Raw genomic sequence first — 18353 nt, 5'->3', positions numbered from 1 at the left:
TAGTAAATTCACTCTGTTAGATGTGGCCAGACTAGTAAAGCAACTCTGTTAGATGTGACCAGACTATTAAAGTCACTCTGTTAGATGGGACCAGACTATTAAAGTCACTCTGTTAGATGTGACCAGACTATTAAAGTCACTCTGTTAGATGTGACCAGACTATTAAAGCCACTCTGTTAGATGTGACCAGACTAGTAAAGTCACTCTGTTAGATGTGACCAGACTATTAAAGATATACTGTTAGATGTGACCAGACTATTAAAGTCACTCTGTTAGATGTGACCAGACTATTAAAGCCACTCTGTTAGATGTGACCAGACTATTAAAGCCACTCTGTTAGATGTGACCAGACTATTAAAGTCACTCTGTTAGATGTGACCAGACTAGTAAAGTCACTCTGTTAGATGTGACCAGACTAGTAAAGTCACTCTGTTAGATGTGACCAGACTAGTAAAGCCACTCTGTTAGATGTGACCAGACTAGTAAAGCCACTCTGTTAGATGTGACCAGACTATTAAAGCCACTCTGTTAGATGTGACCAGACTAGTAAATTCACTCTGTTAGATGGGACCAGCCTATTAAAGTCACTCTGTTATAGATGTGACCAGACTATTAAAGTCACTCTGTTAGATGTGACCAGACTAGTAAAGTCACTCTGTTATAGATGTGACCAGACTAGTAAAGTCACTCTGTTAGATGTGACCAGACTATTAAAGTCACTCTGTGAGATGGGACCAGACTATTAAAGCCACTCTGTTAGATGGGACCAGCCTATTAAAGTCACTCTGTTATAGATGTGACCAGACTAGTAAAGTCACTCTGTTAGATGTGACCAGACTAGTAAAGCCACTCTGTTAGATGTGACCAGACTAGTATAGCCCCTCTGTTAGATGTGACCAGACTAGTAAAGTCACTCTGTTAGATGTGACCAGACTAGTAAAGCCACTCTGTTAGATGTGACCAGACTAGTAAAGTCACTGTTAGATGTGACCAGACTATTAAAGTCACTCTGTTAGATGTGACCAGACTAGTAAAGCCACTCTGTTAGATGTGACCAGACTAGTAAAGTCACTCTGTTAGATGTGACCAGACTAGTAAAGCCACTCTGTTAGATGTGACCAGACTAGTAAAGTCACTCTGTTAGATGTGACCAGACTAGTAAAGCCACTCTGTTATAGATGTGACCAGACTAGTAAAGGCACTCTGTTAGGTGTGACCAGACTAGTAAAGGCACTCTGTTAGAGATGTTAGATACATATCATCAGAGGACCAGCGATGGAAACAATGGAGCAAATACATCACGTTGAAACGGCACTCAATATTCTGTAGTCTTTGAGGAATGACACGCGTAGACAGGAAACACAGAGTTATAAAATGACCATTTAATATATACATGGAAACTGACTCCATATTCTGTAGTCTTTGAGGAACGACACCAGTGTGAATACATGGAAACTGACTCCATATTCTGTAGTCTTTGAGGAATGACACCAGTGTGAATACATGGAAACTGACTCCATATTCTGTAGTCTTTGAGGAATGACACCAGTGTGAATACATGGAAACTGACTCCATATTCTGTAGTCTTTGAGGAATGACACCAGTGTGAATACATGGAAACTGACTCCATATTCTGTAGTCTTTGAGGAACGACACCAGTGTGAATACATGGAAACTGACTCCATATTCTGTAGTCTTTGAGGAATGACACCAGTGTGAATACATGGAAACTGACTCCATATTCTGTAGTCTTTGAGGAATGACACCAGTGTGAATACATGGAAACTGACTCCATATTCTGTAGTCTTTGAGGAATGACACCAGTGTGAATACATGGAAACTGACTCCATATTCTGTAGTCTTTGAGGAATGACACACAGACAGGAAACACAGAGGTAGAAACTGACTCCATATTCTGTAGTCTTTGAGGAACGACACCAGTGTGAATACATGGAAACTGACTCCATATTCTGCTCATGTTTTTTTTAAATAAAACATTTATATTTGAGTCCTGCTTTGTACTCTTTTGATTTCATGTGACAAACAAAAACACAGTCGCAAGCTTATAGTTTCCACCTGATTGGTTTGGTAGAAGACAAAAACGCTGGGCACGCTATGGGGCGTGGGACGTCCTCTACAATAATATGCCTGCTCTAAATTATTTCAGACCAGCAGGTGGCAATAGTGTACACTGTGTTGATCAAAGCATTGAGTTATGTACCTATTTTTGACACAATTGTCTGGAAAATCTAAACGCTTGGCTTCCCCGTCACTACTATACCTGTATGTGTTCTTTCATGGCTTTTCAGCAAGCTTCTCTGGGTAAAACCCTTCCCACACTGGGAGCATTGGAAAGGCTTCTCCCGTCTGTGTGTGTGTTATATTCTGTTCTTTCAGGTGCCCTAGCCGGATAAATTACAATAATTTTCACACTGGGGGAAGTGATAAGGCTTCTTCCCTGTATGTGTTGTGTTCTTTCATGACCTTTCAGGCTCCCTATCTGGGTAAAACCTTTTCCACACTGAGAGCATTGGAAAGGCTTCTCCCCTGTGTGTGTTCTGTCATGCTTTTTCAGGCTCCCCATCTGGGTAAAACCCTTTCCACACTGAGCGCATTGGAAAGGCTTTTCTACAGTGTGTGTTCTCTCATGTGATTTTAGAGTACCTGATTGGGCAAACGCCTTTCCACACTGAGAGCATTGGAAAGGCTTCTCTACAGAGTGTGTTCTCTCATGTGATTTCAAGGTACCTGATTGGGTAAAACTCTTACCACAGTGGGAGCAGAGGTAGGGCTTCTCTCCAGTGTGTATTCTTTTATGTTTTTCCAGTTGCCCTAACTGTGTAAAGCTCTTTTCACACTGGGAACAGTGGAAAGGCTTCTCTACGGAGTGTGTTCGCTCGTGTTTTTTCAGGTTACTTGACATGGAGAATCTCTTTCCACACTGGGAGCAGTGGAAAGGCTTTTCTCCTGGGTGCCTCCTCTCATGTGATTTCAGATACCCTAAATGGGTAAAACTCTTTCCACACTGAGAGCAGTGATGTTGTCTTGCTGGGTCTGGTTCCCCTGAAGGACTCTTTTCGCTGTCAAAGTGAGAGTCTGGTCTCTCTCCTGTCAAAGACAAGAGTATTTTGTTAAATAGAGAGACCTGAATAAAACCTCCACATTTTTAAACTGTCTCACTATGAGCTTTAATCCAGTCTAGATCCCTCATTATAAAATGGGTCGTTTGGATCGTGGATGCTGATTGATTGGTAGCTGTTAGTTATTCACGATAATCCACTGGTAATAGCTGTTAACAGTTCCATTTTAATTATCCCTAAACATCCGCTGTAACCTGTAATAACCTGTAATAACCTGTGGGGACGGGGTCTATATAACCTGTAATAACCTGTGGGGACGGGGTCTATATAACCTGTAATAACCTGTGGGTCCGGGGTCTATATAACCTGTAATAACCTGTGGGGCCAGTGTCTATATAACCTGTAATAACCTGTGGGGCCGGTGTCTATATAACCCGTAATAACCTGTAATAACCTGTAATAACCTGTGGGGCCGGGGTCTATATAACCCGAAATAACCTGTAATAACCTGTGGGGCCGGTGTCTATATAACCTGTAATAACCTGTGGGGCCGGGGTCTATATAACCTGTAATAACCTGTGGGGCCGGGTCTATATAACCTGTAATAACTTGTGGGGCCGGTGTCTATATAACCTGTAATAACCTGTGGGGCCGGGTCTATATAACCTGTAATAACCTGTAATAACCTGTGGGGCCGGGGTCTATATAACCTGTAATAACCTGTGGGGCCGGGGTCTATATAACCTGTAATAACCTGTGGGGCCAGTGTCTATATAACCTGTAATAACCTGTAGGGCCGGGGTCTATATAACCTGTAATAACCTGTGGGGCCGGGGTCTATATAACCTGTAATAACCTGTAATAACCTGTGGGGCCGGGGTCTATATAACCTGTAATAACCTGTAATAACCTGTGGGTCCGGAGTCTATATAACCTGTAATAACCTGTGGGCCCGGGGTCTATATAACCTGTAATAACCTGTGGGGCCGGAGTCTATATAACCCGAAATAACCTGTAATAACCTGTAATAACCGGTGGGTCCGGAGTCTATATAACCTGTAATAACCTGTGGGCCCGGGGTCTATATAACCTGTAATAACCTGTGGGGCCGGGGTCTATATAACCCGAAATAACCTGTAATAACCTGTGGGACCAGTGTCTATATAACCTGTAATAACCTGTAATAACCTGTGGGGCCATAGATTTAGACATGAGCTGGTGGTAATAATATGTTATATGACGTGGTATCATAGAGATTTCAATCAGGTCAGTCTGTTTTCCCTTATAGCTAAAAACCTAAGGACTTAAAGATTTTTGTTGCCCCCCTCCCACACACACTCATGTAGCTTTAAAGGTTGGCTTTGTGCACAAGAAAAACAGTCCAACTCCACCTCTCAATTTTCTAACAGAAATGGGATGTGCCTTTCGTGGTTCAGCGTTGTATCATTCTGTTCTTGCGCGCCGCGACCGACGGACCTAGTTCGTAAACTAAAGGGGTCTACCGACAATACGCAAACAGGGCCGAAGGAGCTTATCGCAGTGTTGCAATGTCGTTTTTCCTTACAAAGGGGGCGGCTTCTTGTAAGACGCTTCGTCATTCCAAGCAGTTTTTTTTCTACCTGGAAATTGACACCCGTTCCTTGTGAAGATTGAGGGACGGCATTGAGAGAGTTTAGCAACGGAAGTCCCGCCCCTGTGTCTACATCACGTTTTTTCCGGTATCCCTTCTGGTGTAAACACAGATGGACGTTCTGCTACTTTGCTTCTACTACGTACCAGTGGTGGGAGAAGTACCCAATTGTCAAACTTGAGTAAAAGTAAAGATAACTTATTCATAAGTTGCCCAGTAAAATACTACTTGAGTAAAATAATCGTTTTAAATATACTTACTGTAATTTCAAAAATATACTTGTGTTTCAAAAGTAAAAGTATAAATAATTTCACATTCCTAATATTTAGCAAACCAGACAACAGGATGTTAATTTGTATTTGTTTTTATTTACGGATAGCCAGGGGCTAAATTCAACACTCAAGACATCATTTACAAATGAAGCATTTGTGTTTTGTGAGTCTGCCAGATAAGAGGCAGGAGGGATGACCAGGGATGTTCGCTTGATGTGCTTGCCAGGGGCTAAATTCAACACTCAGACATCATTTACAAATGAAGCATTTGTGTTTTGTGAGTCTGCCAGATAAGAGGCAGGAGGGATGACCAGGGATGTTCGCTTGATGTGCTTGCCAGGGGCTAAATTCAACACTCAGACATCATTTACAAATGAAGCATTTGTGTTTTGTGAGTCTGCCAGATAAGAGGCAGGAGGGATGACCAGGGATGTTCTCTTGATGTGCTTGAATTGGAAAATGTTCCTGCTGCTAAGCATTCATCATCGTGTAACAAGTACTTTTGGGGAAAATGTATGCAGTAAAAATGACATGTTTTTCTTTAGGAACGGAGTGGAGTAAAAGTTGTCAAAAAAATCTATAGTGAAGTAAAGTACAAGTAGCCAATAAAACGACTTAAGTAAAAATATTTTCAAATAGAAGACAACTCAGAAGACCTCTAGTGATGTTCTGACTGACATGTGATCTACCTTCCACCCACCCACTCAGAAGACCTCTAGTGATGTTCTGACATGTTATCTACCTTCCATCCATCCACCCACTCAGAAGACCTCTAGTGATGTTCTGACATGTTATCTACCTTCCATCCATCCACCCACTCAGAAGACCTCTAGTGATGTTCTGACATGTTATCTACCTTCCACCCACCCACTCAGAAGACCTCTGGTGATGTTCTGACTGACATGTGATCTACCTTCCACCCACCCACTCAGAAGACCTCTAGTGATGTTCTGACTGACATGTGATCTACCTTCCACCCACCCACTCAGAAGACCTCTAGTGATGTTCTGACTGACATGTGATCTACCTTCCACCCACCCACTCAGAAGACCTCTAGTGATGTTCTGACTGACATGTGATCTACCTTCCACCCACCCACTCAGAAGACCTCTAGTGATGTTCTGACTGACTGACATGTGATCTACCATCCATTCACCACCTCAGAAGACCTCTAGTGATGTTCTGACTGACACGCTGTAAACCAAACAACTAAACGTCCTGAGGTTTTAAGGTCAGAATCAAGAAATACACACAATATTCATCCATTTTATAATTTACATTTTATAATATCCAAATCATGTCATTAACATGTAAGGTTTCTTACATGTATCCAACATATCAAAGTGTAGAATCAAAATCAAATACATTTTAAAAGTGTAATCTGATTTTAGACATAATCCTGTGTCAGAAACTAAAACAGGCCTATTCTAGAGAATGATTTCATGTAAACAATATGATTTAATGTGGCATAAAACAACAGTCAAACATCAGTCAGAACACAGTGACTCATCAGAACACAGTGACTCATCAGAACAGAGTGACTCATCGGAACACAGTGACTCATCAGATCACAGTGACTCATCGGAACACTGCCCGTCTATTCTATGATGTGATTTCAGGTCTTCTGTGTGTATTTTTTATTTAACAACCTGATATTCATTACGCAATGGGAACATGGGTACACACATCGCCAGAGTGTTTTCTCTTCTTATGTTTGCGCAGACTTCCTAAATGGAAAAAATCATTTCCACACAGGGAGCAATGGTAAGGTATCTCTCCTGTGTGTGTTCGCTCATGTGATTTTAGGTCATGTGATTGTGAAAATCTCTTTCTACAATGGGCACAGGGGTAAGGCTTTTCTCCTGTGTGTGTCCTCTCATGTGATTTTAGGTCCTGTGATCGTGAAAATCTCTTTCCACAATTTGCACAGGGGTAAGGCTTTTCTCCTGTGTGTATTCTATTATGTTTGTTCAGGCTCCCTGACTGCGTAAAACTCTTTTCACACTGGGAGCAGTGGTATGGTTTCTCCCCCGTGTGTGTCCTCTCGTGTGATTTTAGATCCTGTGATCCTGAAAATCTCTTTGGACAATAGGCACAGGGATAAGGCTTTTCTCCTGTGTGTATTCTATTATGTTTGTTCAGGCTCCCTAACTGGGTAAAACTCTTTTCACACTGGGTGCAGTGGTATGGTTTCTCCCCTGTGTGTATCCTCTCGTGTGATTTTAGTTGCTGTGATCTTAAAAATCTCTTTCCACACTGGGAACATTGGAAAGACTTTTCTCCTGAGTGTTTCCTTTCATGCTCTTTCAGGCTTCCTAACTGGGTAAAACTCTTTCCACACAAGGAGCAGTGGTATGGTCTCTCCCCTGTGTGTGTCCTCTCGTGCTCCTTCAGCTTATCTGACGACCTAAAATTATTTCCACAATGGGAACAGCAGTAAGGCTTTTCTCCTGTGTGTATTCGATTATGTTTGTTCAGGCTCCATAACTGGGTAAAACTCTTTCCACACTGGGAGCAGAGAAAAGATTTCTCCCTTGTGTGTGTCCTCTGATGTATTTTTAGGTACCGTGACAACTTAAAACTCTTATTACACTGGGAGCAGTCGAGTCGTCTCACTGGTTTGGGAGTCTCTGGGTCTGGTTCCCCTGAAGCACTCTTACTGCTGTCAGAGTGAGAGTCTGGTCTCTCTCCTGCCAAAGACAAAGTATTTGGTTAAGCAGAGAGACCTGAATAAAACCCCCACATGATAAAACTGTCTTCCTATGAGGTTTTAATCTAGACTCATTATAAACCGTACATTTGGATCTTTGATGCCGATTGGTTAAAAGCCGTTAGTTAGTCCCAATACTACCCGGGTAATGGCTATTAACAGTTCCATTTGAATCATTCCTACACATCCACTGTCCCACAGCCCAGCCAGGCCATTTATAAACTAATCTCCACTGTCCCACAGCCCAGCCAGGCCATTTATAAACTAATCTCCACTGTCCCACAGCCCAGCCAGGCCATTTATAAACTAATCTCCACTGTCCCACAGCCCAGCCAGGCCATTTATAAACTAATCTCCACTGTCCCACAGCCTAGCCAGGCAATTTATAAACTAATCTCCACTGTCCCACAGCCTAGCCAGGGCATTTATAAACTAATCTCCACTGTCCCACAGCCCAGACAGGAAATTCTCTCCACTGGGGAAAAAAAAGCATCTAGACATTATTACCCCATGCTTCTAGTGAAATATTTGGTTTGTAACAGAAGGGACTTGTTCAAACCCTTTGCTTTCCGCCTCTCTGCATTTCATATGTAATCGAAAATACGCATTGAACGTATTCTGGTGATTTATTATTCAATAGAAATGTCAGAAGTCGTTTTCACATAACGTTTATACAGTATTGTCTGAACTCAGAATCAAATATGCTTCACAAAAAAATAACATAGTAGCTGTGGCAGAAGAAATATTTTGAAAGGGTGAATATTTCTGCATCTATCAGTGCCATCAGGTAAACGGACTTCAGATGTGTTCATGTAAACATGATTGTTAGAGCCATTTTTGTATCAGAAAGATATTTTGTCGAGGGATACACATTTAGATTAATTCTGATGCCGACTAACCAACCCTCATTAAGCGGTTAACCTGTTAGAGCTCTAGGGGCGCTATTTCATTTTTGGATAAAAAACGTTCCCGTTTTAAGCGCGATATTTTGTCACGAAAAGATGCTTGACTATGCATATTTTGGAAAGATACAGTTCTGGAAAGAAAACACTCTGAAGTTTCAGAATCTGCAAAGATTTTGTCTGTAAGTGCCCCAGAACTCATTCTACAGGCGAAACCAAGATGATGCATCACCCAGGAATTAGCAGAATTTCTGAAGCTCTGTTTTCCATTCTCTCCTTATATGGCTGTGATTGCGCAACGAATGAGCCTACACTTTCTGTCGTTCGCCCAAGGTCTTAGCAGCATTGTGACGTATTTGTAGGCATATCATTGGAAGATTGACCATAAGAGACTACATTTTCCAAGTGTCCGCCTGGTGTCCTGCGTCGAATTCGGTGCGCAATTGCCAGCTGCTTCTACTTTACCATTTGATTCAGGGGAGAAAGCATGTGTCCAAGAACGATGTATCAATGAAGAGATATGTGAAAAACACCTTGATGATTGATTCTAAACAACGTTTGCCATGTTTTCAGTCGATATTATGGAGTTGATTTGGAAAAAAGTTCGCGTTTTGAGGACTGAATTTTCGGATTTTTTTTGGTAGCCAAATGTGATGTATAAAACGGAGCTATTTCTAATACACAAGGAATCTTTTTGGAAAAACTGAGCATCTGCTATCTAACTGAGAGTATCCTCATTGAAAACATCAGAAGTTCTTCAAAGGTAAATGATTTTATTTGAAGGCTTTTATGTTTTTGTTAATGTTGCGTGCTGGATGCTAACGCTAATGCTAACGCTAAATGCTAACGCGAAATGCTAACGCTAGCTAGCTACTTTTACACAAATGATTGTTTTCCTATGGTTGAGAAGCATATTTTGAAAATCTGAGATGACAGTGTTGTTTACAAAAGGCTAAGCTTGAGAGATGGCATATTTATTTCATTTCATTTGCGATTTTCATAAATAGTTAACGTTGTGTTATGCTAATGAGCTTGCTGATAGATCAAATCAAATCAAATCAAATCAACACAATCCTGGATACAGGGGTTTTTTCATAGCTAAACGTGACGCAGAAAACGGAGCGATTTGTCCTAAACAAATAATCTTTCAGGAAAAACTGAACATTTGCTATCTGAGAGTCTCCTCATTGAAAACATCTGAAGTTCTTCAAAGGTAAATTATTTTATTTGAATGCTTTTCTGTTTTTTTGTGTAAATGTTGCCAGCTGAATGCTAATGCTAAATGCTACGTTAGCCATCAATACTGTTACACAAATGCTTGTTTTGCAATGGTTGAGAAGCATATTTTGAAAATCTGAGATGACAGTGTTGTTAACAAAAGGCTAAGCTTGAGAGCTAGCATATTTATTTCATTTCATTTGCGATTTTCATGAATAGTTAACGTTGCGTTATGGTAATGAGCTTGAGTCTGTATTCACGATCCCGGATCCGGGATGGGGAGATCAGAAAGGTTAACAAACGGTCAACAAAAAAAATCCAAACAGTAAAATGATGTGACCAACAGAAAATACTATCAGAGATCTGTATATTATGACAAGATTCTCAAGTCTTTGCCCTAACAATGGGAGTTGTCCCAACGGCGTGAAGGCAGCCGACAAGTTCAGGTCCAAAATAAGCATTGGGCATATTTTGACGAGAGTGAAACCTCTCGCTTCACTTCTTCCTCTCTGATGCTATTGTGACGGAAAATGTTGTTTGTGCTTTTCTAATAACCAATGTATGTGTTCATGTAAGCGACTGATTGAACGAATCCTCACTATCGGCGTCTGCAATTTGGCAATACGCTCAGACCCTTGTTTTGAGAACGAAAGGGATATCTCAGTTTCAAGGTCTCAGCTTGGAGAGAAGAAGTCTCGTGGGGGTATTAGTCTGTCACATGCATGAACCAAACGTTAATAATGAATAAACTGTGAATGATGAATAAGCTAAATCATGCAAATATAACTTGTTAGCAGTATATAAGAGATCTAACAGGACTGCCCCGGAGGGGCTCCCTGCAGACCGGCACTTTATTCATTTCAGTTTGACTGTGATCTCTCCAGCTTGGTGTTAATAAACAATGATTAATTTCAGTTTGACTGTGATCTCTCCAGCTCGGTGTTAATAAACAATGATTCATTTCAGTTTGACTGTAATTTTGGCCCATTCCTCCATGCAGATCTCCTCTAGAGCAGTGATGTTTTGGGGCTGTTGCTGGGCTACACAGACTTTCAACTCCCTCCAAAGATTTTCTATGGGGTTGAGATCTGGACACTGGCTAGGCCACTCCAGGACCTTGAAATGCTTCGTACGAAGCCACTCCTTCGTTGCCCGGGCGGTGTGTTTGGGATCATTGCCATGCTGAAAGACCCAGCCACGTTTCATCTTCAATGACCTTGCTGATGGAAGGAGGTTTTCACTCAAAATCTCACGATACATGGCCCCATTCATTCTTTCCTTTACACGGATCAGTTGTCCTGGTCCCTTTGCAGAAAAACAGCCCCAAAGCATGATGTTTCCACACCCATGCTTCACAGTAGGTATGGTGTTCTTTGGATGCAACTCAGCATTCTTTGTCCTCCAAACACGACGAGTTGAGTTTTTACCAAAAAGTTATATTTTGGTTTCATCTGACCATATGATAATTCTCCCAATCTTCTGGATCATCCAAATGCTCTCTAGCAAACTTCAGACGGGCCTGGACATGTACTGGCTTAAGCAGGGGGACACGTCTGGCACTGCAGGATTTAAGTCCCTGGCGGCGTAGTGTGTTACTGATGGTAGGCTTTGTTACTTTGGTCCCAGCTCTCTGCAGGTCATTCACTAGGTCCCCCCGTGTGGTTCTGGGATTTTTGCTCACCATTCTTGTGATCATTTTGACCCCACGGGGTGAGATCTTGCGTGGAGTCCCAGATCGAGGGAGATTATCAGTGGTCTTGCATGTCTTCCATTTCCTAATAATTGCTCCCACCGTTGATTTCTTCAAACCAAGCTGCTTACCTATTGCAGATTCAGTCTTCCCAGCCTGGTGCAGGTCTACAATTTGGTTTCTGGTGTCCTCCTTTGACAGCTCTTTGGTCTTGGCCATAGTGGAGTATGGAGTGTGACTGTTTGAGGTTGTAGACAGGTGTCTTTTATACTGATAACAAGTTCAAACAGGTGCCATTAATACAGGTAATGAGTGGAGGACAGAGGAGCCTCTTAAAGAAGAAGTTACAGGTCTGTGAGAGCCAGAAATCTTGCTTGTTTGTAGGTGACCAAATACTTATTTTCCACCATAATTTGCAAATAAATTAATTAAAAATCCTACAATGTGATTTTCTGGATTTTTTTCTTCTCATTTTGTCTGTCATAGATGAAGTGTACCTATGATGAAAATTACAGGCCTCTCATCTTTTTAAGTGGGAGAACTTGCACAATTGGTGGCTGACTAAATACTTTTTTGCCCCACTGTATATCTCCATACTGCCATTCATTTGTATGGGTTACCTTCAGATGAAGGTTAAATATCTATATACAGTGCCTTGCGAAAGTATTCGGCCCCCTTGAACTTTGTGACCTTTTGCCACATTTCAGGCTTCAAACATAAAGATATAAAACTGTATTTTCTTGTGAAGAATCAACAACAAGTGGGACACAATCATGAAGTGGAACGACATTTATTGGATATTTCAAACTTTTTTAACAAATCAAATACTGAAAAATTGGGCGTGCAAAATTATTCAGCCCCCTTAAGTTAATACTTTGTAGCGCCACCTTTTGCTGCGATTACAGCTGTAAGTCGCTTGGGGTATGTCTCTATCAGTTTTGCACATCGAGAGACTGAATTTTTTTCCCATTCCTCCTTGCAAAACAGCTCGAGCTCAATGAGGTTGGATGGAGAGCATTTGTGAACAGCAGTTTTCAGTTCTTTCCACAGATTCTCGATTGGATTCAGGTCTGGACTTTGACTTGGCCATTCTAACACCTGGATATGTTTATTTTTTAACCATTCCATTGTAGATTTTGCTTTATGTTTTGGATCATTGTCTTGTTGGAAGACAAATCTCCGTCCCAGTCTCAGGTCTTTTGCAGACTCCATCAGGTTTTCTTCCAGAATGGTCTTGTATTTGGCTCCATCCATCTTCCCATCAATTTTAACCATCTTCCCTGTCCCTGCTGAAGAAAAGCAGGCCCAAACCATGATGCTGCCACCACCATGTTTGACAGTGGGGATGGTGTGTTCAGGGTGATGAGCTGTGTTGCTTTTACGCCAAACATAACGTTTTGCATTGTTGCCAAAAAGTTCAATTTTGGTTTCATCTGACCAGAGCACCTTCTTCCACATGTTTGGTGTGTCTCCCAGCTGGCTTGTGGCAAACTTTAAACAACACTTTTTATGGATATCTTTAAGAAATGGCTTTCTTCTTGCCACTCTTCCATAAAGGCCAGATTTGTGCAATATACGACTGATTGTTGTCCTATGGACAGAGTCTCCCACCTCAGCTGTTGATCTCTGCAGTTCATCCAGAGTGATCATGGGCCTCTTGGCTGCATCTCTGATCAGTCTTCTCCTTGTATGAGCTGAATGTTTAGAGGGACGGCCAGGTCTTGGTAGATTTGCAGTGGTCTGATACTCCTTCCATTTCAATATTATCGCTTGCACAGTGCTCCTTGGGATGTTTAAAGCTTGGGAAATCTTTTTGTATCCAAATCCGGCTTTAAAATTCTTCACAACAGTATCTCGGACCTGCCTGGTGTGTTCCTTGTTCTTCATGATGCTCTCTGCGCTTTTAACGGACCTCTGAGACTATCACAGTGCAGGTGCATTTATACGGAGACTTGATTACATACAGGTGGATTGTATTCATCATCATTAGTCATTTAGGTCAACATTGGATCATTCAGAGATCCTCACTGAACTTCTGGAGAGAGTTTGCTGCACTGAAAGTAAAGGGGCTGAATAATTTTGCACGCCCAATTTTTCAGTTTTTGATTTGTTAAAAAAGTTTGAAATATCCAATAAATGTCCACTTCATGATTGTGTCCCACTTGTTGTTGATTCTTCAGAAAAAAATACAGTTTTATATCTTTATGTTTGAAGCCTGAAATGTGGCAAAAGGTCGCAAGGTTCAAGGGGGCCGAATACTTTCGCAAGGCACTGTATATCTCCATACTGCCATTCATTTGTATGGGTTACCTTCAGATGAAGGTTTAATACCTATATATACCTCCATACTACCATTCATTTGTATGGGTTAATATCTATATATACCTCCATACTGCCATTAATTTGTATGGGTTAATATCTATATATACCTCCATACTACCATTCATTTGTATGGGTTAATATCTATATATACCTCCATACTGCCATTAATTTGTATGGGTTAATATCTATATATACCTCCATACTACCATTCATTTGTATGGGCTACCTCCAGATGAAGGTTTAATATCTATATATACCTCCATACTACCATTCATTTGTATGGGTTAATATCTATATATACCTCCATACTGCTATTCATTTGTATGGGTTAATATCTATATATACCTCCATACTACCATTCATTTGTATGGGCTACCTCCAGATGAAGGTTTAATATCTATATATACCTCCATACTGCTATTCATTTGTATGGGTTAATATCTATATATACCTCCATACTACCATTCATTTGTATGGGCTACCTCCAGATGAAGGTTTAATATCTATATATATCTCCATACTGCTATTCATTTGTATGGGTTAATATCTATATATATCTCCATACTACCATTCATTTGTATGGGTTAATATCTATATATATCTCCATACTGCTATTCATTTGTATGGGTTAATATCTATATATATCTCCATACTGCTATTCATTTGTATGGGTTACCTCCAGATGAAGGTTTAATATCTATATATATCTCCATACTGCTATTCATTTGTATGGGTTAATATCTATATATATCTCCATACTGCTATTCATTTGTATGGGTTAATATCTATATATATCTCCATACTGCTATTCATTTGTATGGGTTAATATCTATATATACCTCCATACTACCATTCATTTGTATGGGTTAATATCTATATATATCTCCATACTGCTATTCATTTGTATGGGTTACCTCCAGATGAAGGTTTAATATCTATATATATCTCCATACTGCTATTCATTTGTATGGGTTAATATCTATATATATCTCCATACTGCTATTCATTTGTATGGGTTAATATCTATATATATCTCCATACTGCTATTCATTTGTATGGGTTAATATCTATATATATCTCCATACTGCTATTCATTTGTATGGGTTAATATCTATATATATCTCCATACTGCTATTCATTTGTATGTGTTAATATCTATATATACCTCCATACTGCTATTCATTTGTATGGGTTAATATCTATATATATCTCCATACTGCTATTCATTTGTATGGGTTAATATCTATATATATCTCCATACTGCTATTCATTTGTATGGGTTAATATCTATATATACCTCCATACTGCTATTCATTTGTATGGGTTAATATCTATATATATCTCCATACTGCTATTCAATTGTATGGGTTAATATCTATATATATCTCCATACTGCCATTAATTTGTATGGGCTATCTCCAGATGAAGGGGTCGTAGAGCAAAATGGAAGAAAAGAGTCTCCATAGAAAAGGTCATTGTAGTTTTGAAGGCCACACCGTTCGGACGCTACAGACGTTTTAATGAGAAGATTCATTTTCAGGATGTCTTTTTTTTACGTTGCTGCTACTGTTTATTATCTATGCATAGTCATTTTACCCCTACCTACATGTCCATATTACCTCAATTACCTCGACTAACCTGTACCCCAGCACATTGACTCTGTACCGGTACTCATTGTATATAGCCTCCACATTGACTCTGTACTGGTACCCCCTGTATATAGCCTCCACATTGACTCTGTACCGGTACTCATTGTATATAGCCTCCACATTGACTCTGTACCGGTACTCATTGTATATAGCCTCCACATTGACTCTGTACTGGTACCCCCTGTATATAGCCTCCACATTGACTCTGTACCGGTACTCATTGTATATAGCCTCCACATTGACTCGGTACCGGTACTCATTGTATATAGCCTCCACATTGACTCGGTACCGGTACTCATTGTATATAGCCTCCACATTGACTCGGTACCGGTACTCATTGTATATAGCCTCCACATTGACTCTGTACCGGTACTCATTGTATATAGCCTCCACATTGACTCGGTACCGGTACTCATTGTATATAGCCTCCACATTGTTATTTTATTGTTGATCATTTATTTTATTTTTTTACTTTAGTTTATTTAGTCAATATTTTTCTTAACTCCTATTTTTCTTCAAACTGAATTGTTGGTTAATAAGGGGCTTGTAAAGTAATCATTTCACTGTAAGGTCTACCTACACCTGCTTTATTCGGCGCATGTGACAAATAACATGTGATTTGTAGCTCGGCCATCTTCCACAGCAGTTGAGGAAGGCCAACATAGGCAGATGAGGTGGATTGAGACTCAGCCCAACATAGGCAGATGAGGTGGATTGAGACAGCCCAACATAGGCAGATGAGGTGGATTGAGACTCAGCCCAACATCGGCAGATGAGGTGGATTGAGACTCAGCCCAACATCGGCAGATGAGGTGGATTGAGACTCCGCCCAACATCGGCAGATGAGGTGGATTGAGACTCCGCCCAACATAGGCAGATGAGGTGGATTAGATGAGGTGGATTGAGACTCAGCCCAACATAGGCAGATGAGGTGGATTAGATGAGGTGGATTGAGACTCAGCCCAACATAGGCAGATGAGGTGGATTAGATGAGGTGGATTGAGACGCAGCCCAACATAGGCAGATGAGGTGGATTGAGACTCAGCCCAACATCGGCAGATTAGGTGGATTGAGACTCAGCCCAATATAGGCAGATGAGGTGGATTGAGACTCAGCCCTACATCGGCAGATGAGGTGGATTAGATGAGGTGGATTGAGACTCAGCCCAACATAGGCAGATGAGGTGGATTGAGACTCAGCCCTACATCGGCAGATGAGGTGGATTGGATGTTGCATCCCAATATCTCCAGTTTAAACGGACGGATTCTGATGGGGATTCTTTTTTATTATGTTACTTAGATTGGTGCACGTCAGAGTACTATTAAGGATTTTAAATAACCTCTGTGGTAATTTTTTTTTTTTAACATTTCATCCAGATCAAAATTATCCTTCATTGTCTTGATTCTGTCCTCTTCATCATTTGAAGTCAGACATGAGATGATTTTCGCTTTTTTTGTGTGATGTCAAGCATAGACACTGAACAAAGACACTACAGAAAGAGATATTCACATGTTTACAAATGTTAACGTTTTGTTGGCCTTCCCCGTCTCCTTGTAGCTTTAGCGATTCCTACAGTACAGAACTATTAACGTGTACAACTTCAGTAAATACCCCTTTAAAACCACACATCGGTTCAACAACTGCAGAGTTTGTACCCCAGTGTTTAAGATATTACTCACTGTTGTTAATCAGATCTCCTGTCTCCTCTTCTTCTTCCTCCTCCTCCTCCAATGTGACAGTAATCTCCCCCACTTCCTTCATTCCAAAAATGTCTTCCTCTTCTTTCACTGTGACAGTCATCTCCTCTTTCTCTTCCTCCTCTTCTTTTACTGTGACATCCTCCTCCTCTTTCACTCTGAACGAGTCTTCCTCTTCTGTCAATTTAACGTCTTTCTCTTCTTCTTTCACTGTAACAGCCTCATCCTCTACTTTTACGGTGACATCCTCTTCTTCCTTCTCTTCTTTCACGACAATGTTCAGCCCCAGAGTTTCTTTCTCCGTCCAGCAGATCACCTCTTTAGAAGTGGGGGAGTCGTTTCGTGAGCTCATGGTTGGGATGTTAGCTAGATAGCTAGTTAGCATTAGTGACTAGACTAGCACTACTACTAATTTACTCAGCTAGTTAGCTAACAACAACGTACATATTATATTAAATTGGGTAACGAACTAGTAGATACGACAAGTGTGTTTAAAACACCGTGGCTAATGTACACCGAAAGCGTTTAAAGAGCTTGAATGTTTTCGCTTATGATGGCTAAAAGCTCCGGAGGTGGATAACTCGACGTTCTTGAAGAAGCGTCCCGTCCCGTCCATTAGATTATACGTCACACTGGCAGCATTGCCTGAAAAAAGGCACATCGCCACCTGCTGGGTGGGAGGGTAACAGTCAAGGGAAATGTTTATTTTATTTTAAGACAAAAAGTAGGTTTTCATTTATTTCATTATATTATAGAGAGGCATGTGTTGATAAGTGAATATCTATAATGAGTGAGAATTTAAAACATCCTACCGTACATCAAACAAACAGATAATATCCCAATAAGGCAGCTAGGTCAGTACTGAGTAGGTCCAAACTGCTCCTACACGGTGTAACAGTACTGAGTAGGTCCAAACTCTTCCTACACGGTGTAACAGTACTGAGTAGGTCCAAACTCTTCCTACACGGTGTAACAGTACTGAGTAGGTCCAAACTGCTCAATCATGGTCTAACAATACATCACGTAGGTGTGTATAATGAACAGACTAAGTCTATACTGCTCCTACATGGTGTAACAATACATCATGTAGATGTAGAGTTGAAGTCGGAAGTTTACATACACCTTAGCCAAATACATTTATACTCAGTTTTTTAAAATTCCTGACATTTAATCCTAGTAAAAA

The 18353-nt window shown here is 40.7% G+C and overlaps 1 protein-coding gene across 1 annotated transcript; it reads right to left on the bottom strand.

Annotated features, from left to right (window-relative positions):
- Positions 1-6247: 6247 nt before the first annotated feature.
- On the bottom strand, positions 6248-17762 carry LOC139424265 (zinc finger protein 135-like). The gene is made up of 2 exons (XM_071175954.1): positions 17153-17762; positions 6248-7672 (listed from the first exon to the last, which is right to left on the bottom strand). The coding sequence occupies exons 1-2, from the start codon at positions 17553-17555 to the stop codon at positions 6642-6644; spliced, it is 1434 nt and encodes a 477-aa protein (XP_071032055.1). The 5' UTR covers positions 17556-17762; the 3' UTR covers positions 6248-6641.
- Positions 17763-18353: the final 591 nt, after the last annotated feature.

The sequence above is a fragment of the Oncorhynchus clarkii genome, chromosome 13 (assembly GCF_045791955.1).
Source record: "Oncorhynchus clarkii lewisi isolate Uvic-CL-2024 chromosome 13, UVic_Ocla_1.0, whole genome shotgun sequence".
Classification (NCBI taxonomy): Eukaryota; Metazoa; Chordata; class Actinopteri; order Salmoniformes; family Salmonidae; genus Oncorhynchus; species Oncorhynchus clarkii.
The sequence above is the reverse complement of the archived record's forward strand: the minus strand, read 5'-3'. Positions and strand labels throughout refer to the sequence as shown.

Bases quoted from the DNA above. Each gene is read 5' to 3' on its own strand.
- LOC139424265 (XM_071175954.1), bottom strand. From the start codon at position 17,555: ATGCTAACTAGCTATCTAGCTAACATCCCAACCATGAGCTCACGAAAC. The intron at 7,673-17,152 runs GTGAGTAATATC...TGTCTTTGGCAG, and splicing joins AGGAGATCTGATTAACAACA to GAGAGAGACCAGACTCTCAC.